The 14,474-nt window shown below is 35.7% G+C and overlaps 1 protein-coding gene across 5 annotated transcripts in view; it reads right to left on the bottom strand.

The window, feature by feature from the left end:
* slc27a6 (solute carrier family 27 member 6) overlaps positions 1-9,602 on the bottom strand; it is a 39,377-nt gene extending 29,775 nt beyond the window's left edge. For all 5 annotated transcript variants that reach the window (XR_012385961.1, XR_012385962.1, XR_012385963.1 and 2 more), the window contains exons 1-3: positions 9,031-9,602; positions 7,325-7,534; positions 235-393 (exon numbers count right to left, since the gene is read on the bottom strand). Coding sequence is in view for 1 of the 5 variants with exons in the window: in NM_001077386.2 (NP_001070854.2) it covers positions 235-393; positions 7,325-7,534; positions 9,031-9,502 (841 nt within the window). In the remaining 4 variants the exon portion in view is untranslated. The remainder of the gene's footprint in view (positions 1-234; positions 394-7,324; positions 7,535-9,030) is intronic.
* Positions 9,603-14,474: the final 4,872 nt, after the last annotated feature.

Genomic DNA, 14,474 nt, shown 5'->3' with positions numbered 1-14,474 from the left:
ACCTCTTCTAATCGAGCCAGGGCTGGCCAAGTGAACCAGGCCTGAGCCCGATTCAGAGCACTCACACTTCTCAAACGATCCGGGAAACGGGCCTGGGCACGGTTCGGATAGTATAGTGCGAGTAGGCCCTGAATGAATGTAGATTACATCAAAGGAATGTCATTTATTACATTATCACAATATTGCTATATTGGTCACAACTGCAGTTCGAAAAGGTTTAAATAAGAGACTTACCTAATTCAATGGTCCCTCCAATGCCTACAAGTGAGGCAGCACTGTGATACAAGGGAAGTGGGGTATAGATTACATCCTTTTCTGTACCGCCATATGCCCAAAATCCACCTGCTGCCTTCAGGGACTGCAAATGAGTGATGACTGCAGCTTTGGGTAGCCCTGCAACAGTTAACACACCATTACAATACAGAAAAACCCAGTTCATGCAATTTTTCATTCATTCATTCATTCATTCACTTTTCAGCTTAGTCCTTTTATTAAATCATGGGTCGCCACAGCGGAATAAACTGCAAACTTAATCAGCACATGTTTTATGCAGCGGATACCCTTCCAGCTGCAACCCAACACTGGGAAACACCCACACACTCTTGCACACACTCACATACACTACAGCCAATTTACCTTATTCAATTTACCTACAGCGCATCCGGAAAGTTTTTTATAGCGCTTCACTTTTTCCACATTTTAAATTTAACAGCCTTATTACAAAATGGATTTAGTTAATTTATTTTCACAAAATTCTACACACAATACCCCATAATGACAATGTAAAAAAATTTAAATTCTTTAAAATTTATTAAAAATAAAAAACCTGAAATCTCACATGTAGAGAAGTATTCACAGCCTTTGCAGTGCAGCTCTCAATTGTGCAAAGGTACATTCTGTCTCCCCTGATCATTATTGAGATGTTTCAGCAGCTTAATTGGAGTTCACCTGTAGTGAATTCAGTAGACTATGCATGATTTGATAAGGAATACACCCGTCTATATAAAGTCCCAGGGTTGACAGTGCATGTCAAAGCACAAACCATGCATGAAGACAAAGGAACTGTCTGTAGACTTCCGAGACAGGATTGTCTCGAGGCACAAGGCTGGGAAAGATAACAGAAACATTTCTGCTGCTCTGAAAGTTGCAATGAGCACAGTGGCCTCCATCATCTATAAGTGGAAGATGTCCACCAGGACTTTTCTTAGAGCTGGCCAGCCATCTAAGCTGAGTGATCAGTGAAGAAGGGCATTAGTCAGGGAGGTGATCAATAACCCGATGGTCACAATGTCTGAGCACCAGCGTTTTTCTGTGGAGAGAGGAGAACCTCACAGAAGAACAACCATCTGTGCAGCAATCCACCAATCAGGCCTGTATGGTAGAGTGGCCAGACAGAAGCCACTCCCCACCTGGAATTTACCAAAAGGCACCTGAAGGACTCTCAGACTATACGAAACAAAATTCTCTGGTCTAATGAGACTAAAGTTTTACTCTTTGGAGTGAATGCCGGGCGTTATGTTTGAAGAAAACCAGGCACTGCTCATCATCAGTCTAATATCAGGCTAATACCAGACCTAAATCCTATTGAATATCTTTGGAAAGATCTGAAAATGGTTGTACACCGTTGCTTCCCATCCAACCTGATAGAGTTTGAGAGGTAGTGCAAAGAGGAATGGGCAAAAATTCCAGAAGACAGGTGTGCCAAGCTTGTGGCATCATCTTCAAAAAGACTTGAGGCTGTAATTGCTGCCAAAGGTGATTTTTCAAGTGTTTTACTTTTAATAAATGTGCAACAATTTAAAAAAAAAATTTTTTTTCACTTTGTCATTATAAGGGTATTGTGTGTAGAATTTTGAGGAAATAAATGAATTTAATCCATTTTGGAATAAAATTTGGAACAAGTGATGCACTATGAATACTTTCTAGATGCACTGTATATCGCATGTCTTTGGACTGTGGAGGAAACCGGAGCACCCGGAGGAAACCCACGTGAACAGGGAGAGAACATGCAAACTCCACACACAAATGCCCACTGACCCAGCCGGGGCTCAAACCAGCACCTTCTAGCAGTGAGGCGATCGTGCTACCCACTGCGTCACCGTGCGCCCACTAAATGATTTTAGAAGCTAAATAAAAAATATGTGTTTGCACAAGGGCTTATGAAAGCTTCTCTTGAGAAAGAAAAAAAAAACATACTTCTCTTACACGTTGTGAAATGACGCTGTTGAATAAAGCCATAAATAAAGTGTTCTCGTAGCTTTATAAAATTATGGATAAACCACTGATGACACAGGGACTGTTTCATAATGTACACAGTACTACAGAAGAGAGATCTTAGATTTCATAAAAATATCTTAATTTGTGTTCCAAATATGAACAAAGGTCTCAGTAATTTTCATTTATAGGTCCTTCAAACAAAAAAAAATGCAGTAAATATTTTGAAATAGCTCAATCAGAGCCCAGAGAAAAACAAACATACAAACAAGGTACACATGAGATCCTAACACAAGATTGGGAAGTGACCATCATAAGCAAGAATTAGTTGAGACATCAACACACTTGTGCAACCAGGCTTTTCACTGTTTATTTATGGTTTGTTCTCTGTCTTTCAAGTTTCAACTTTTTAGACCTTCTGGACAGTACTAGTTTTAAAGGGAGTCACCTGAGAAGTTTCACAAAAGTACTACAAAAGTAGAGAATTTAATTTCATCTGAATCTGCCATGTCTGTGTTTTTCTTACAAAGCCACTGTAAAAATTACAGAGCAAATTACGTCCAAAACACAGCAAAGAAATAAAAAATGAAATGGACAAGAAGAGCCCAATCACCTAAACTGTTAAGACTGGCTAATGCAATGTCAGGTAAGTGCAAGTTCATTTTTGCATTCAATTACATAGCAAATAATTAGGGCCAGACGGAATCTGCGGACGTTTTTTGCCATTTCTGCAGAGAATTTTGGTAAAAGTCTGCGGATTTCTGCTGAATTATTTTGGGAGGATCATAACTAAAACCTTATTATATGAAATAAAAAATATTATCTTTTTAACTTTTCTTTAATGTTTAAAATGCAAATCCAATTATTCACTTTATTCAGTAAATAAAGCAAGTTTGTCATCATATATCTAGTAAAAGACTGAACATATTACTTTACAAACTGCATTGTACATTAATCAGATGAACATTTTCACATTAGTCAATAATATTAAGTAAAAAACTGAATAAATATAGATTTACACACATTTACTCAAGTAAATGAACAGAATTAATGATGGGCTAAAAATCTGAGGAAAATCTCCAGAATTCTATGTACACAGATTCCGGGTGGGCCTACATATAACTTTTACATTTATACATAAAAACATTTGTTTCCAATGGGTTTATTATATTATATGATATTTTAATATTATATTTATTATCACAAGTTTACATTTAGTTTTTTGTTATATATTTTTAATCAAATGATTACAAAACAATAAATAAGAGGATGTTTTACATACTTAAATGTGCTGAAATGTTATTTAATCTTCAAATACATTTGATCATATTTCAAAAAGTGTGTTCAATCAGCAGGTTTTAAGTGCGACCATGTAAGCACAGATATGGTAGTCCCAATCAAATTCGTATAATTTGATAAAAAGAACTGTAACTCAAATATTATTTAAAAAACTAGTCTTTCACTAGGCCAGGGGTGGCCAACCCTGTTCCTGGAGAGCCACCTTCCTGCAGATTTCAGTTGCAACCCATATCAAACACACCTGCCTGTAATTATCACGTGATGTTCAGGTCCTAGATAACTGGCTCAGGTGTGTTTGATATGGGTTGCAACTGAAATCTGCAGGAAGGTGGCTCTCCAGGAACAGGGTTGCCCACCCCTGCACCAGGCTCTTGTCACTTTAATTTTGCTGTTTTCAATGCACACTTTAAAAAAATAACTCAAGAGGTCTGTTACCACTGCATAGTTTAATACTTTATTGTAACTTAAAAATTCTAAAATGCTGATTAGATTAAAACTTTTAAGGTGCCAGAATAATTTTATTAAGTTTTCAAAACAGGAAAATATTGATAATTACATCAATTTAAAAATGCTGCTAATTTAAAGGTAGATATATCTGTCAGTTGCTTTAAAACAATATTTAACTTGTAGCAACCCAAAGAAATTGGGTTGATAACTCACACTAATGGAGTTTTGTATTTTTAAGTCCACACACTAATGTTTTTTGTTATTTTTTTTACGCTGTAAAAAGGACAGTACATATTTTTGTTTTGTAAAACAATAAAAAAAAACTGTGGTTTAATACAAATAAAAAACTAAAAACAAAAATGTTGTTGTTAAATGTATTTCTTACAAGCATGAACAGTAAGTTTGAAAACAAACAAAAAAGTAACAATTTTGGATACTTAATTTATTTGGGGTACTTAACTTATAAATGTGCGTGTAATTAAGTACATAACACTAGATTTGTTTTTAATTTTAAAACAAAAAACTAATCGAAACAACATTTTTGAGTACTCAACTCAACTCAAGGTTTTTGCTATGTAAAAATGCTTCTGATTGAAGAGAAAAATATTTAGCTAACATAATATAGTTTGTTATCTTATCATAATCAAAAATATCATTCAGCTATTTATTGTTCAGAATCATTTTTTAATATAATTTTCCAGTATTGGGTTGCAGCTGGACGGGCATCCGTCATGTTAAAAATATGCAGAAATAGTTGGTGGTTCATTGCACTGTGGCAAATCCTAATAAATAAATATCTGAACTGAAGGAAAATTAATGAATTATAATATAAATAAATTAAAACCAATTAACTAACAGAGATTGGAGAGAATGTACAAAATCATTTTGGGTTTTTCAGATCTAGCAATATTTCAAATTATTGTTCACCCAAAACTGAAACTTTAAATGGTAAATTTACAATTATTATTTTTTGGATCATGAAAGTTTTAACTAAAAAAAGAGGTCTTTGATGATTCATGAAATGCAAGTCAAAGCATTTTAGCACTTTGAGAGTCAGGCAAAAATGATTATCTGTGGTTACTGAAAATACTGAAGTAAAAAGATCAGTCTGTAAATTAAACTGAACAACCTCTGCAAAAGCTTTGGAGTGTGTTCTGGGCAGTCTGGAGCATTTACAGAACTGTGTTGTTACGTGTATGTCATTATGTATAAGAAATCTTGCACTCTATATTTTTATGAAACATTTTCAGATGCTGTGGATTAAAGCTAACATTGTACAAATACTTTTTGTTCTTAGTATATCAGTACTTGCTGCAGGTATTAATTTTGTTTTGCTTGCATGTGTTTTTTGACTCTAAGGGCTCTATTTTAACGATGTAGGCGCAAAGTCCAAAGTGCAGGGCGCAAAAGAACGTACAAATTCACTTTTGCTATTTAAAAGACAGGAAAACACGCTCTGCGCATGGTCTAACAGGGTTGAGCTTACTCTCTTAATGAGTTATAGGTGTTTCTTGAGAACAGTGACGTAGCGGACGGGCCCGCAGGGGCCCCGCATGATTAGGGGGCCCTGTTTCGTCGCCATATTCAATAATTGAAAATCCAGCAACCGCAATAATCAAACTCTTGGGAACAACTGTGGTCGGAACCAAAGTTCACAGGTCTGTGTTCTCTGCGGTGGACTATTTCATTCTGATTGCTTGTCGCCGAACCGCGTCATAGATCATACAATAAAGTTAATTTGATTTCAACTCTTCTCGACACCCACACCGGAGAAGACACGCCGCTCTGTTTCTCGCCGCCGGTTCTCATTGAAATGAATGACTTCTGGCTACTTTGACGCTCTCGCCGCTTTCGATTTGTGATCGATCCACAGTTTGTGAAGGCTATCCGCGTTGTCGCTCCACCCCGCCTCCCTTCCCCGCTCCTCAATTTGTGTGCCCTCTCCCCACCCGGAAGCGAAGACAGGAAGTCTTCCTCTCCCAGTGATCCCTGCAGAGGGGCCTCCGCATTTTGCGCTACGCCACTGCTTGAGAATAAACCAATCAGAGTCTCATCTCCCATTCCCTTTAAGAGTCAGTTGTGTCACTCCATGGCGCATTTGCTATTTACATGTTAGACTTTGTAAGTGGAAAAACTGAACATTTCAAAACAGTTAAAGAAAACAGTTAAACAGCATCTGCAGCAAGAGGATAATGAGTCTAATCCATTTGGCCTTTACTTTCACTTTCCCTCTTTCGTGGATAAGGAAATGAAAATAAAAAGGAAATGTTGTATGCTCTCCACTAAAGACATCCATTTGCCTACATAATTAATTTTGTTTGTTAAGCGCAAAGATTTGTTTCAAAACTATTTCTAAATTCAGTTCTAATTTCCAGCAAACGAATAAATGAACAATAAAAACGAAGTGTGATCAATTAACTGAGTTATATTCAAAGTCAGTCCTATGCCTCACATGGTCAAAGTGGACAAATCTAAGCTTGTTTTTAATAAAACAAATATAAATATGCATTTAATAAATAATACTAATGATAATAATAACATTATACAAAAGCAAGTTGTTGTAAATAAACTGAAAAACCCCCTGAGGTGAAGAAGGCATGGAGGAACTGGTTTTTAGATTAATAGAAAATAATAATTCTCGCAACATTTTAATCCTTTAATACTTTTTCATTTGTAAAGATATTTCTGTATTGCTGTACATCCTGCGTGTTTTAAGCAATTTTTAAAGAGGCGCACAACTGACGTGCTCTGCACTGGACTTTAGACCTACTCTCAGCTGGTCTATTGCTCAGTCTATTTTAGTTCCTCAAAATAGCAAGACGCCAGAAATGCGCCTCAACACACCTTCTTTATAGACCAGAACGCCTATTGGGGCAAATGAGTGCAAATGCATTTGCTATTTAAAGAGCATGTTGCAAAACGTCAAAATGACACTTGTGTCGAGCTGAAACTAGCAAATAACATTTGTGTCGCCCCTTGCGCTGCATTGCGCCGGGTGTATAATAGGGCCCAAAAAGTGCCACTGACTTGCATTTTACAAATTACCAAGGACCATAGTTGCTTTTACAAATTCTCTTTAATATTTAACTGAAGAAGGAAAAAATCTTAATGGATGACCTTAAATTAAAAGCAAATTTCCATTTTGTGTGAACTACATCTTTGAAAATAAAAGTCCATATAATATAGAGAATTGACCCTGCATTGGCCTCGGGGCCATAACCAGTCGACTCTGAATTCTCCACCACTAATCATGCACTGAACCAGCTCATCAAGATGTTTGGATCCTCCTAAAAACAGAGCTGTGAAGAAATGTCCTGATACAATGGAATTCACACAGAAGAAAAAAATAAAGCTTTCCACATACCAGTTGTGCCTGAAGTGAAGATGTAGAGAGTGGGGGTTTTGAGACAGGAGATGGACCTGCGCTTAGCTGCAATTGGCTCCTGTGAAGATTTCTCAATTTTATCTAGCAGGCTGTGGACCCCAGGATGAGAATTTCCATGACCCAAAGACCAAACTGTGATATTGTCCTCCTGGAGACTGGGAAGAATGTCCTCTAAATTGTCCAGAAGATCTACAAGAACAATAAATGTGTCATATATAATTGGAATTACCATTCAGTATGATCATACAGTATTTTTTGCACTATACACTATTTTGCATCTGCACAACTCTGGTTTGCACTCCTTGCCATGTCCCCTTGGCTTAAGTGTAATTGTATTGTTTACAAATTTGTATTTTTTGATTATATTATATATGTAATTGTATTTATTGTAAATTCTTTTTAAAATTCTATTTTTTGTATTAATATTATATGGGTCTTAGAGCAACGTAAGTTCCATTCTCTTTGATATAACACAAACTATTACAAATAATAATCACTTACCTATTCATAGTTAAGGACTAACCTTAATAAATGTATTTAAGTCGGTGCAATAGCCTAGTGGTTAGCGCACTGACATTTGGTGCAGTAGCAGTAGCACGTGTCCAGAGTTTGAATCCTAGACATTTCACGTTACCCCCTTTCTTTCTCCCACTTCGCTTCCTGTCTGAAATACTGTCCTATCCACTTAATAAAGGCAAAAAGGCCCAAAATAAATCTTTAAAAATTTAAAATAAATGTATTTAACACCCAATTCCAGCTGTTATTCCATGTGCTGTATACCACTAGACTTAGTTGGCTTTACTTAAAACAGAGAGTAAACTCTTTTGCTTGTAATTATTGTGTAAACAATCTATTTGCATAATTATAAAAGTCAAGACAATAGGTTTACTGAATTTCTCAAGTAACTAATTGCATTTTACAGTGTTAATAATAACACAGTTTTATTAATAAATTAGCATCCTAACTTATAATTGTGGAAATATAAAAGGCATTCAGCATTGATGATATCTTGAATGTTTGAGAGTGTTTATAATAATTGTGTACAGTAATTGTACTGTATTCAGCCTGCATGCCTTAAGACAAAGCCTTTATCCAGCCTTATCCACTGACCTGCAGACCTACTTAATAAAATAGCCCAGCACCTGTAGACATAACCAGTGTCATAAGTCAAAGATTAAAAGGTCTAAGTTCATTACTAATATATAGATATATAATATTATAGATAAAATATTTAATTTATTTTCTCTCAGCTGACGTCTTCAGTCATCTGAGGCTAGTGACAGTCATTCATTCATTCATTCATTAGTGAGTCTGCATTTATTACTGTTCTTTGTTTGTTAAGTATTAGTTATTGAGGTGTTTGTTTGTTTGGTAATTTGTGTTTGTGTAGGCGTTTATGTGACATATCAGGACAAACATGTGCATAATGAAATTGATATGACACGAGTAGCCTATAAGAAAGGGCTTATATATACTGAATGTTGTGATGTTGTTTTTTTCCCAGAAAATAAAAGTGTAGTTTCCTGTAAGGGGTAGGGTTGTGTGTAGGGTAGGGTAATAGAAAATACAGTTTATGTAGTAACAAAAAATCAAATCATAAAATGTCCTAAAATATCTGAAACATTATAACGTTACTTGTTTGTTTATACTTTAATGAAGTTGTCTCTGTCCAAAAATCAAGTTACCTGCTCCGACCACCAGTTGTTTGGCCCCACAGCAGTTAAAACAGTGTAGCAGCGACCTGGATTTGATGTTTGTGTTGAGAAACGCCAAAGCACAGCCCAGTTTACAGAACCCGAACCAGACCGAGATGAAATCGGGCTCGTTGTTCATGAGGAGCGCGACCGTGTCTCCTTTTTTCACCGTGTCTTGAAACAAGCGCGCGACCCTGTTGCTGCGCGCCTCGAGGTCTCCATAAGTGTACGTCACTCCTTCAAAAATCACAAACGGTTTTTCAGGAAACCGCTGTGCTTGTTGAACAAACCGGTCTACGATCGTTACGATCAGTGAGGTCCTTTTGTAAATTTCCAGACGCGCTCCGTATCGTATGACTTTCATTAAATAAAGAGCGTCTTTCCAGAAGTATGGAAAACACAGGCGCTGTGCGAGATGCGCGGTGAGGATTCCTGTCAGCAATGCCGCGATCCATGACAACATCTCTGGAAAAAATAAACACGCAGAGACCTGGTTAAAGCTGTCAAACCGTTGACATTGTTATAGTGGCTCAGGGTAAGTTCTTCAATGGATGTTATAAAACGCATCAGACCACTGTCATCCTAATTTATGCAACGCTCTGTGTCACGTGACTGTTGTTGTACAACCGCCCTCGTTGGTGGGCGTGTCGTCTGGGCCACGCGCTCGGTCCTGTTTATCAGGCTGTCTACCATACGAGTTACTATAGTAACAGGGCGTGGCGCATAGTTTAGTAGTTCCACGCCCATCAGAGAGAGAGAGCGCGCGCTCGGATGTTTATTTACTGTACCCGCTCGTAACTGTGGAATGTGCAGAGACTAGAATATCCTGGAATACAGTAGAGCATGTGCTACAACTGTATCACACCCGCTTCATAAACACATGAAAATAATGTAAAGTGTGTGGATGTTTACCACATTTGCCCATTGTTTAAAAATAGACCTAAATCATTTAACAAAATAAATAATTTAGCAATATTGTTTTGACATAGTTGCAAGCTAGGTGTTAGCATTTAGTTGATTTTTGCTGAATATAGCCTACAGTTTTAAAAAGGTTTGGTAAAAGAATAATTGCAAGTATTCAAATTTTTGAAATGCTTCTGGGGGATTGAAAAATAAAGATTTTCGAGCACAGATGAGTTAGAGCTTATCACGTTTTTTCAAGTTTAGTGTCATATGAATATGTAGCCCACTGTATACTATGGAATAAAATTAAATATTTATCTGTATTTGCTGAATTTACAAAGTATGTTTGTAATATTGGTTTTATTCTAGTTAATTTCATTTCAAATGTCAAATAAAATATTAATTTTATCAAAGAGAGAGTTAAAAAAAGTAATAATATAAGTAATATTTCCTTACATTTATATAGCGCTTTTCTAGATACTCAAAGCGCTTTATATATTGAGTGGAATCTCCTTATCCAGCACCAGTGTGCAGCATCCACCAGGATGATGCAACAGCAGCCATACTGTACCAGACCAGGGCTGGACTAAATAAGGGGCATTATGGGCACAGGCCCAGGGGCCCATGCGAGTGGGGGAAAAAATGCAGATTTTCGACTGTCTATTAGGGCTAAGTGCAAATAGCGCACCTCACTGGAATAAGCTATTTGAGCAATTTTCCACCCATCACTGTTTGATTGACAGAGACAACATAACTAAAGAGCGCAATTGACAGCAGAGTGAGTGACGTAGCTTGTAAAGCGCAAGGTTTGAATCCAGCGTCTTATGAACTCATTCTTCTTTTTTACCCCATTACACATCAGATTGAAAATACATTTATTGTCATTCATTCATTCATTTTCTTGTCGGCTTAGTCCCTTCATTAATCTTGGGTAGCCACAGTGGAATGAACCGCCAACTTATCCAGCACGTTTTTGCGCAGCGGATGCCCTTCCAGCCTCAACCCATCTCTGGGAAAACATTTATTTTTATTAGAAAGGAAATATTTTTGTTTTATGGAAATGTGATGTAAAGTCACAAGTGGCTCATGGGTATTTAATAAGGTTTAGCCTATTTCATGTGTATAAACAGCATCTAAATAGTGATTTTGAAATATTCTTTAAACAGTTATTTTCCATCTGGTGTTAAATGTTAGCAAAATCTTAATATAGCTAGTTTGTATTTACAACAAATACCCTTTAAAATATATATTTTTACTGCTTCAGTGAACTTAAACAAGTATACTAAAAGTCTTTAATTTTTACTAATTTTAATAATATTTTTTTTTATCAAAGCGTGCTTTAAATGCTTTAAAAGTAAATAAATCTGTGTAGACTATAAATATATGTACTATATATCATTTATTTTTAAAATGTGGGCAATACAATATAGATTTATTTTATTAAAAAAATAACACATTATTCTTATTTTTTAATTCAACTATAGGGGTGCGGACAGGTAGGGGGCCCAACAAGACAATGTGCCCAATGTGAAGCCAATTATGTCAGGATGGCTAGGAGGCCATAGACAGAGGCCAGTGAGCAAATTTAGCCAGGACACCCTACTCTTTTCTGAATGACATCCTAGGATTAGAAAATCAGCATACCTAGTCTTAAAGACGGCACTCACTGAGCAGTATAGAGTCACCATCAATATACTGGGGCATTAGAACCCACACAGACTACAGATTCAGCGCCCCATGCTGGCCTAACTAGCACCACTTCCAGCAGCAACCAAGCTTATGGTCTCCCATCCAGGTACTGAAAGAGCACAGCCCTGCTTAGTTTTAGTGCAGGGGTTTTCAAAGTGTGAGGCGCGCCTCCCCTGGGGGGCGCCAGAGCATGTCAGGGGAGGCGCTGGAAAAAATATTATATAATTAAAATATAATTATTAAGTTTAATTATTATATGTATTTTTTATTATATTTAAACATTTTAATTAAACAAAGCAAAAAAAATATATATATACGTCAAAAATAAGAAAACCTTTTTTACCCAGAAGGCCATAGCTGTGAATTCGCTTCTGTTTGGCAAGCCCGCCAATACAGGTATATGCCTGCTAATACAATGGATCGGTTTCTGAGACCCCCCGATTTAAGGCCTTTAAGTTCAGGGCTTAAACCCAAAAGACGACGATAAGATGATCAGTATTTGAGTTTAGGATTTACGTGGACAGGACCAGCTGATGAACCACGACCTTTATGTGTGGTTTGTCAAGATATTTTGGCTAATGACAGCATGAGACTCGCTAAACTTTGACTGTTTTGACTGGGATGGACAGTTCTTGGATCTGTTCTATTCATATTGAACCATCATCCTAGTTTTAAAAACGTTATAATAAAATACTTGTTATTACTCTGTAAATAATTGCACTTTCATGCAAATGATGATAAAAGTGAGTTAACAGTCTGACATCTGTCTGTGTCTTTATATATACTGTATGTATATATATATATATATATATATATATATATATATATATATATATATATATATATATATATATATATATATATATATGTGTGTGTGTGTGTGTGCGCGTGCGTGTGCGTGTGTGCTTGCGTGTTTGGGAGGAGGGGGGCGCCAATGGATAAGTTGTGTCAAAAGGGAGGCCCACTGCCTTAGACTTTGAAAAACCCTGCTTTAGTGGATGGTTGATAAAGTACTGTTATCATTTACTCATTCTTTACTTGTTTCAAACCAAAAACTATATAGTCTCTTAATTCTGTTAAACACAAAATAAAATATTTTGGAAAAATTATGGAAACCTGTAACCATTGATGTTTATTTGTTTTTCCTACTATGAAAATCAATGATTACAGGTTTTCAGCCTTCTTTAAAATATCTTCCAGATGAATGAAGCATAAAGGTATGCAAGCACTTGGGGTGACCAAATAGCGAGTAAATGTTTGGGGTGAACTAAACTTTAATTTGATTAATTCCTTTTCTGAAAGTGAAATACTCGAAACAAATAATTTCTTAACTTCTTGCGCTATCTAAAACAAAAATAAGCATGTCTGAGAACACAGCTTTTTATTTCTAAAATTGAATATTTGTCGAAAACGGTGATGACCCTCTTATTTACATTTTTTTAAATAAAAACTAATGTTTTACCTGTAAAATACCATTAAAATGTACAGTTTTAGCCTACATAATGTAGATTTCAGTAATTTTCTTAGCAGATAGATAGCAATTCATTATGTCTGTAGTGCTGTTTAACAGCAGTAAAAATATTTAAGTAAAATATTAATTTCTAGTTCCAACCAGATTAAATTTGTGACCAGTTCTTTTGTGGACACACAGCACAGATGGAAGTTTTCTAACGAAGTTTCTTCTTTGTGACAGCCTTTGTTTTTGTCCTTTATGAATGGCATTTTGTTCGCATCCAAATGGGTTTTGTGTTACAATCAGCCAAGGACTGCAGATTGTTATCATGCAAATGACAGTGTTGCAATGGCGACCCTGTTCTTCCATTCATTCAAAAGAAAGAGCTGCAACCGTGCTCTTCAGATACACTCAGAGAGTAGATTATTTGTAAAGTAAATGTACACTATGTTGTCCTACAGTAGGGTAACAATGCTTACTTCTGACAAACTTTTTTCTAAGTATTTAATTTTAATAAGATTTCATCCTATAAGAAAATATCTGTTACTAAGAGGTCAGTAATGTACCTAATAGGATGAAATAACTTTATTTTAAAATCCTTCGTAATGACTATCCCTAAAATGTATCTAAATTTAATATAAACAATTTTTCCCAATGCACATTCTGTAATTCTTATCTGGAAATGATGGCACATTTATTTTTAGAATGCAATTTTGTAGAAATTTTTTGGATTGAAATATCTTGGCTTGTTTTCTCAGCATAAAAGTTTAGATTTTTAAGACAATTAATCTATTGTCTTTGATTTGGGAGTCATTTTGTAAGGAAGCGGACAATAATGTGTTTTAATTTTTAACTCTTTGTCGCCTGTCGAATGTATGCCTAATTTTAGAACATTTTGTATTGACTTGAAACTCTATTATGAATCTTTCTGCTTATTGTTAAATAAGGAAGCTGCCAAAATAACTGTACTACTAGAAAAAAATTGTGTTTACATTATAAGCATACTTTTAAATGATCAGATCCTTTTTGTTACGCCCATATAACACTCTAATAATTTAGAGCGTTTTTATTTTATTTTATGTTCTTTAAATATTTATTTTTCTTTCATGTATTGGTTTTTTCTTTATCCTTTGAAACATTTGTGTAACTAGCTGTACAATGAATATTTATCATTTGTATTCAAGTCACACAATATCAGTACAAATTAATGTTTTATGTATCCTGTTGATAAAAAAGGATGTCAGTGACGTTTCTCTTTAGGTTTAGCTCCATCAAGTGGACGTCGACATAATTTTGCATGATTTGCTTCCGCTCTTTTTCTGAAACTTCCATCTGTTGTTGTTGATAAACTAGAATCCATTTGTAGTTTTTTTTTATAAAACATCTCTGC

This window comes from Danio rerio, chromosome 10, assembly GCF_049306965.1.
Source record: "Danio rerio strain Tuebingen ecotype United States chromosome 10, GRCz12tu, whole genome shotgun sequence".
In the NCBI taxonomy this organism is placed as follows: Eukaryota; Metazoa; Chordata; class Actinopteri; order Cypriniformes; family Danionidae; genus Danio; species Danio rerio.
This window is presented reverse-complemented; position numbering and strand designations above follow the sequence as displayed.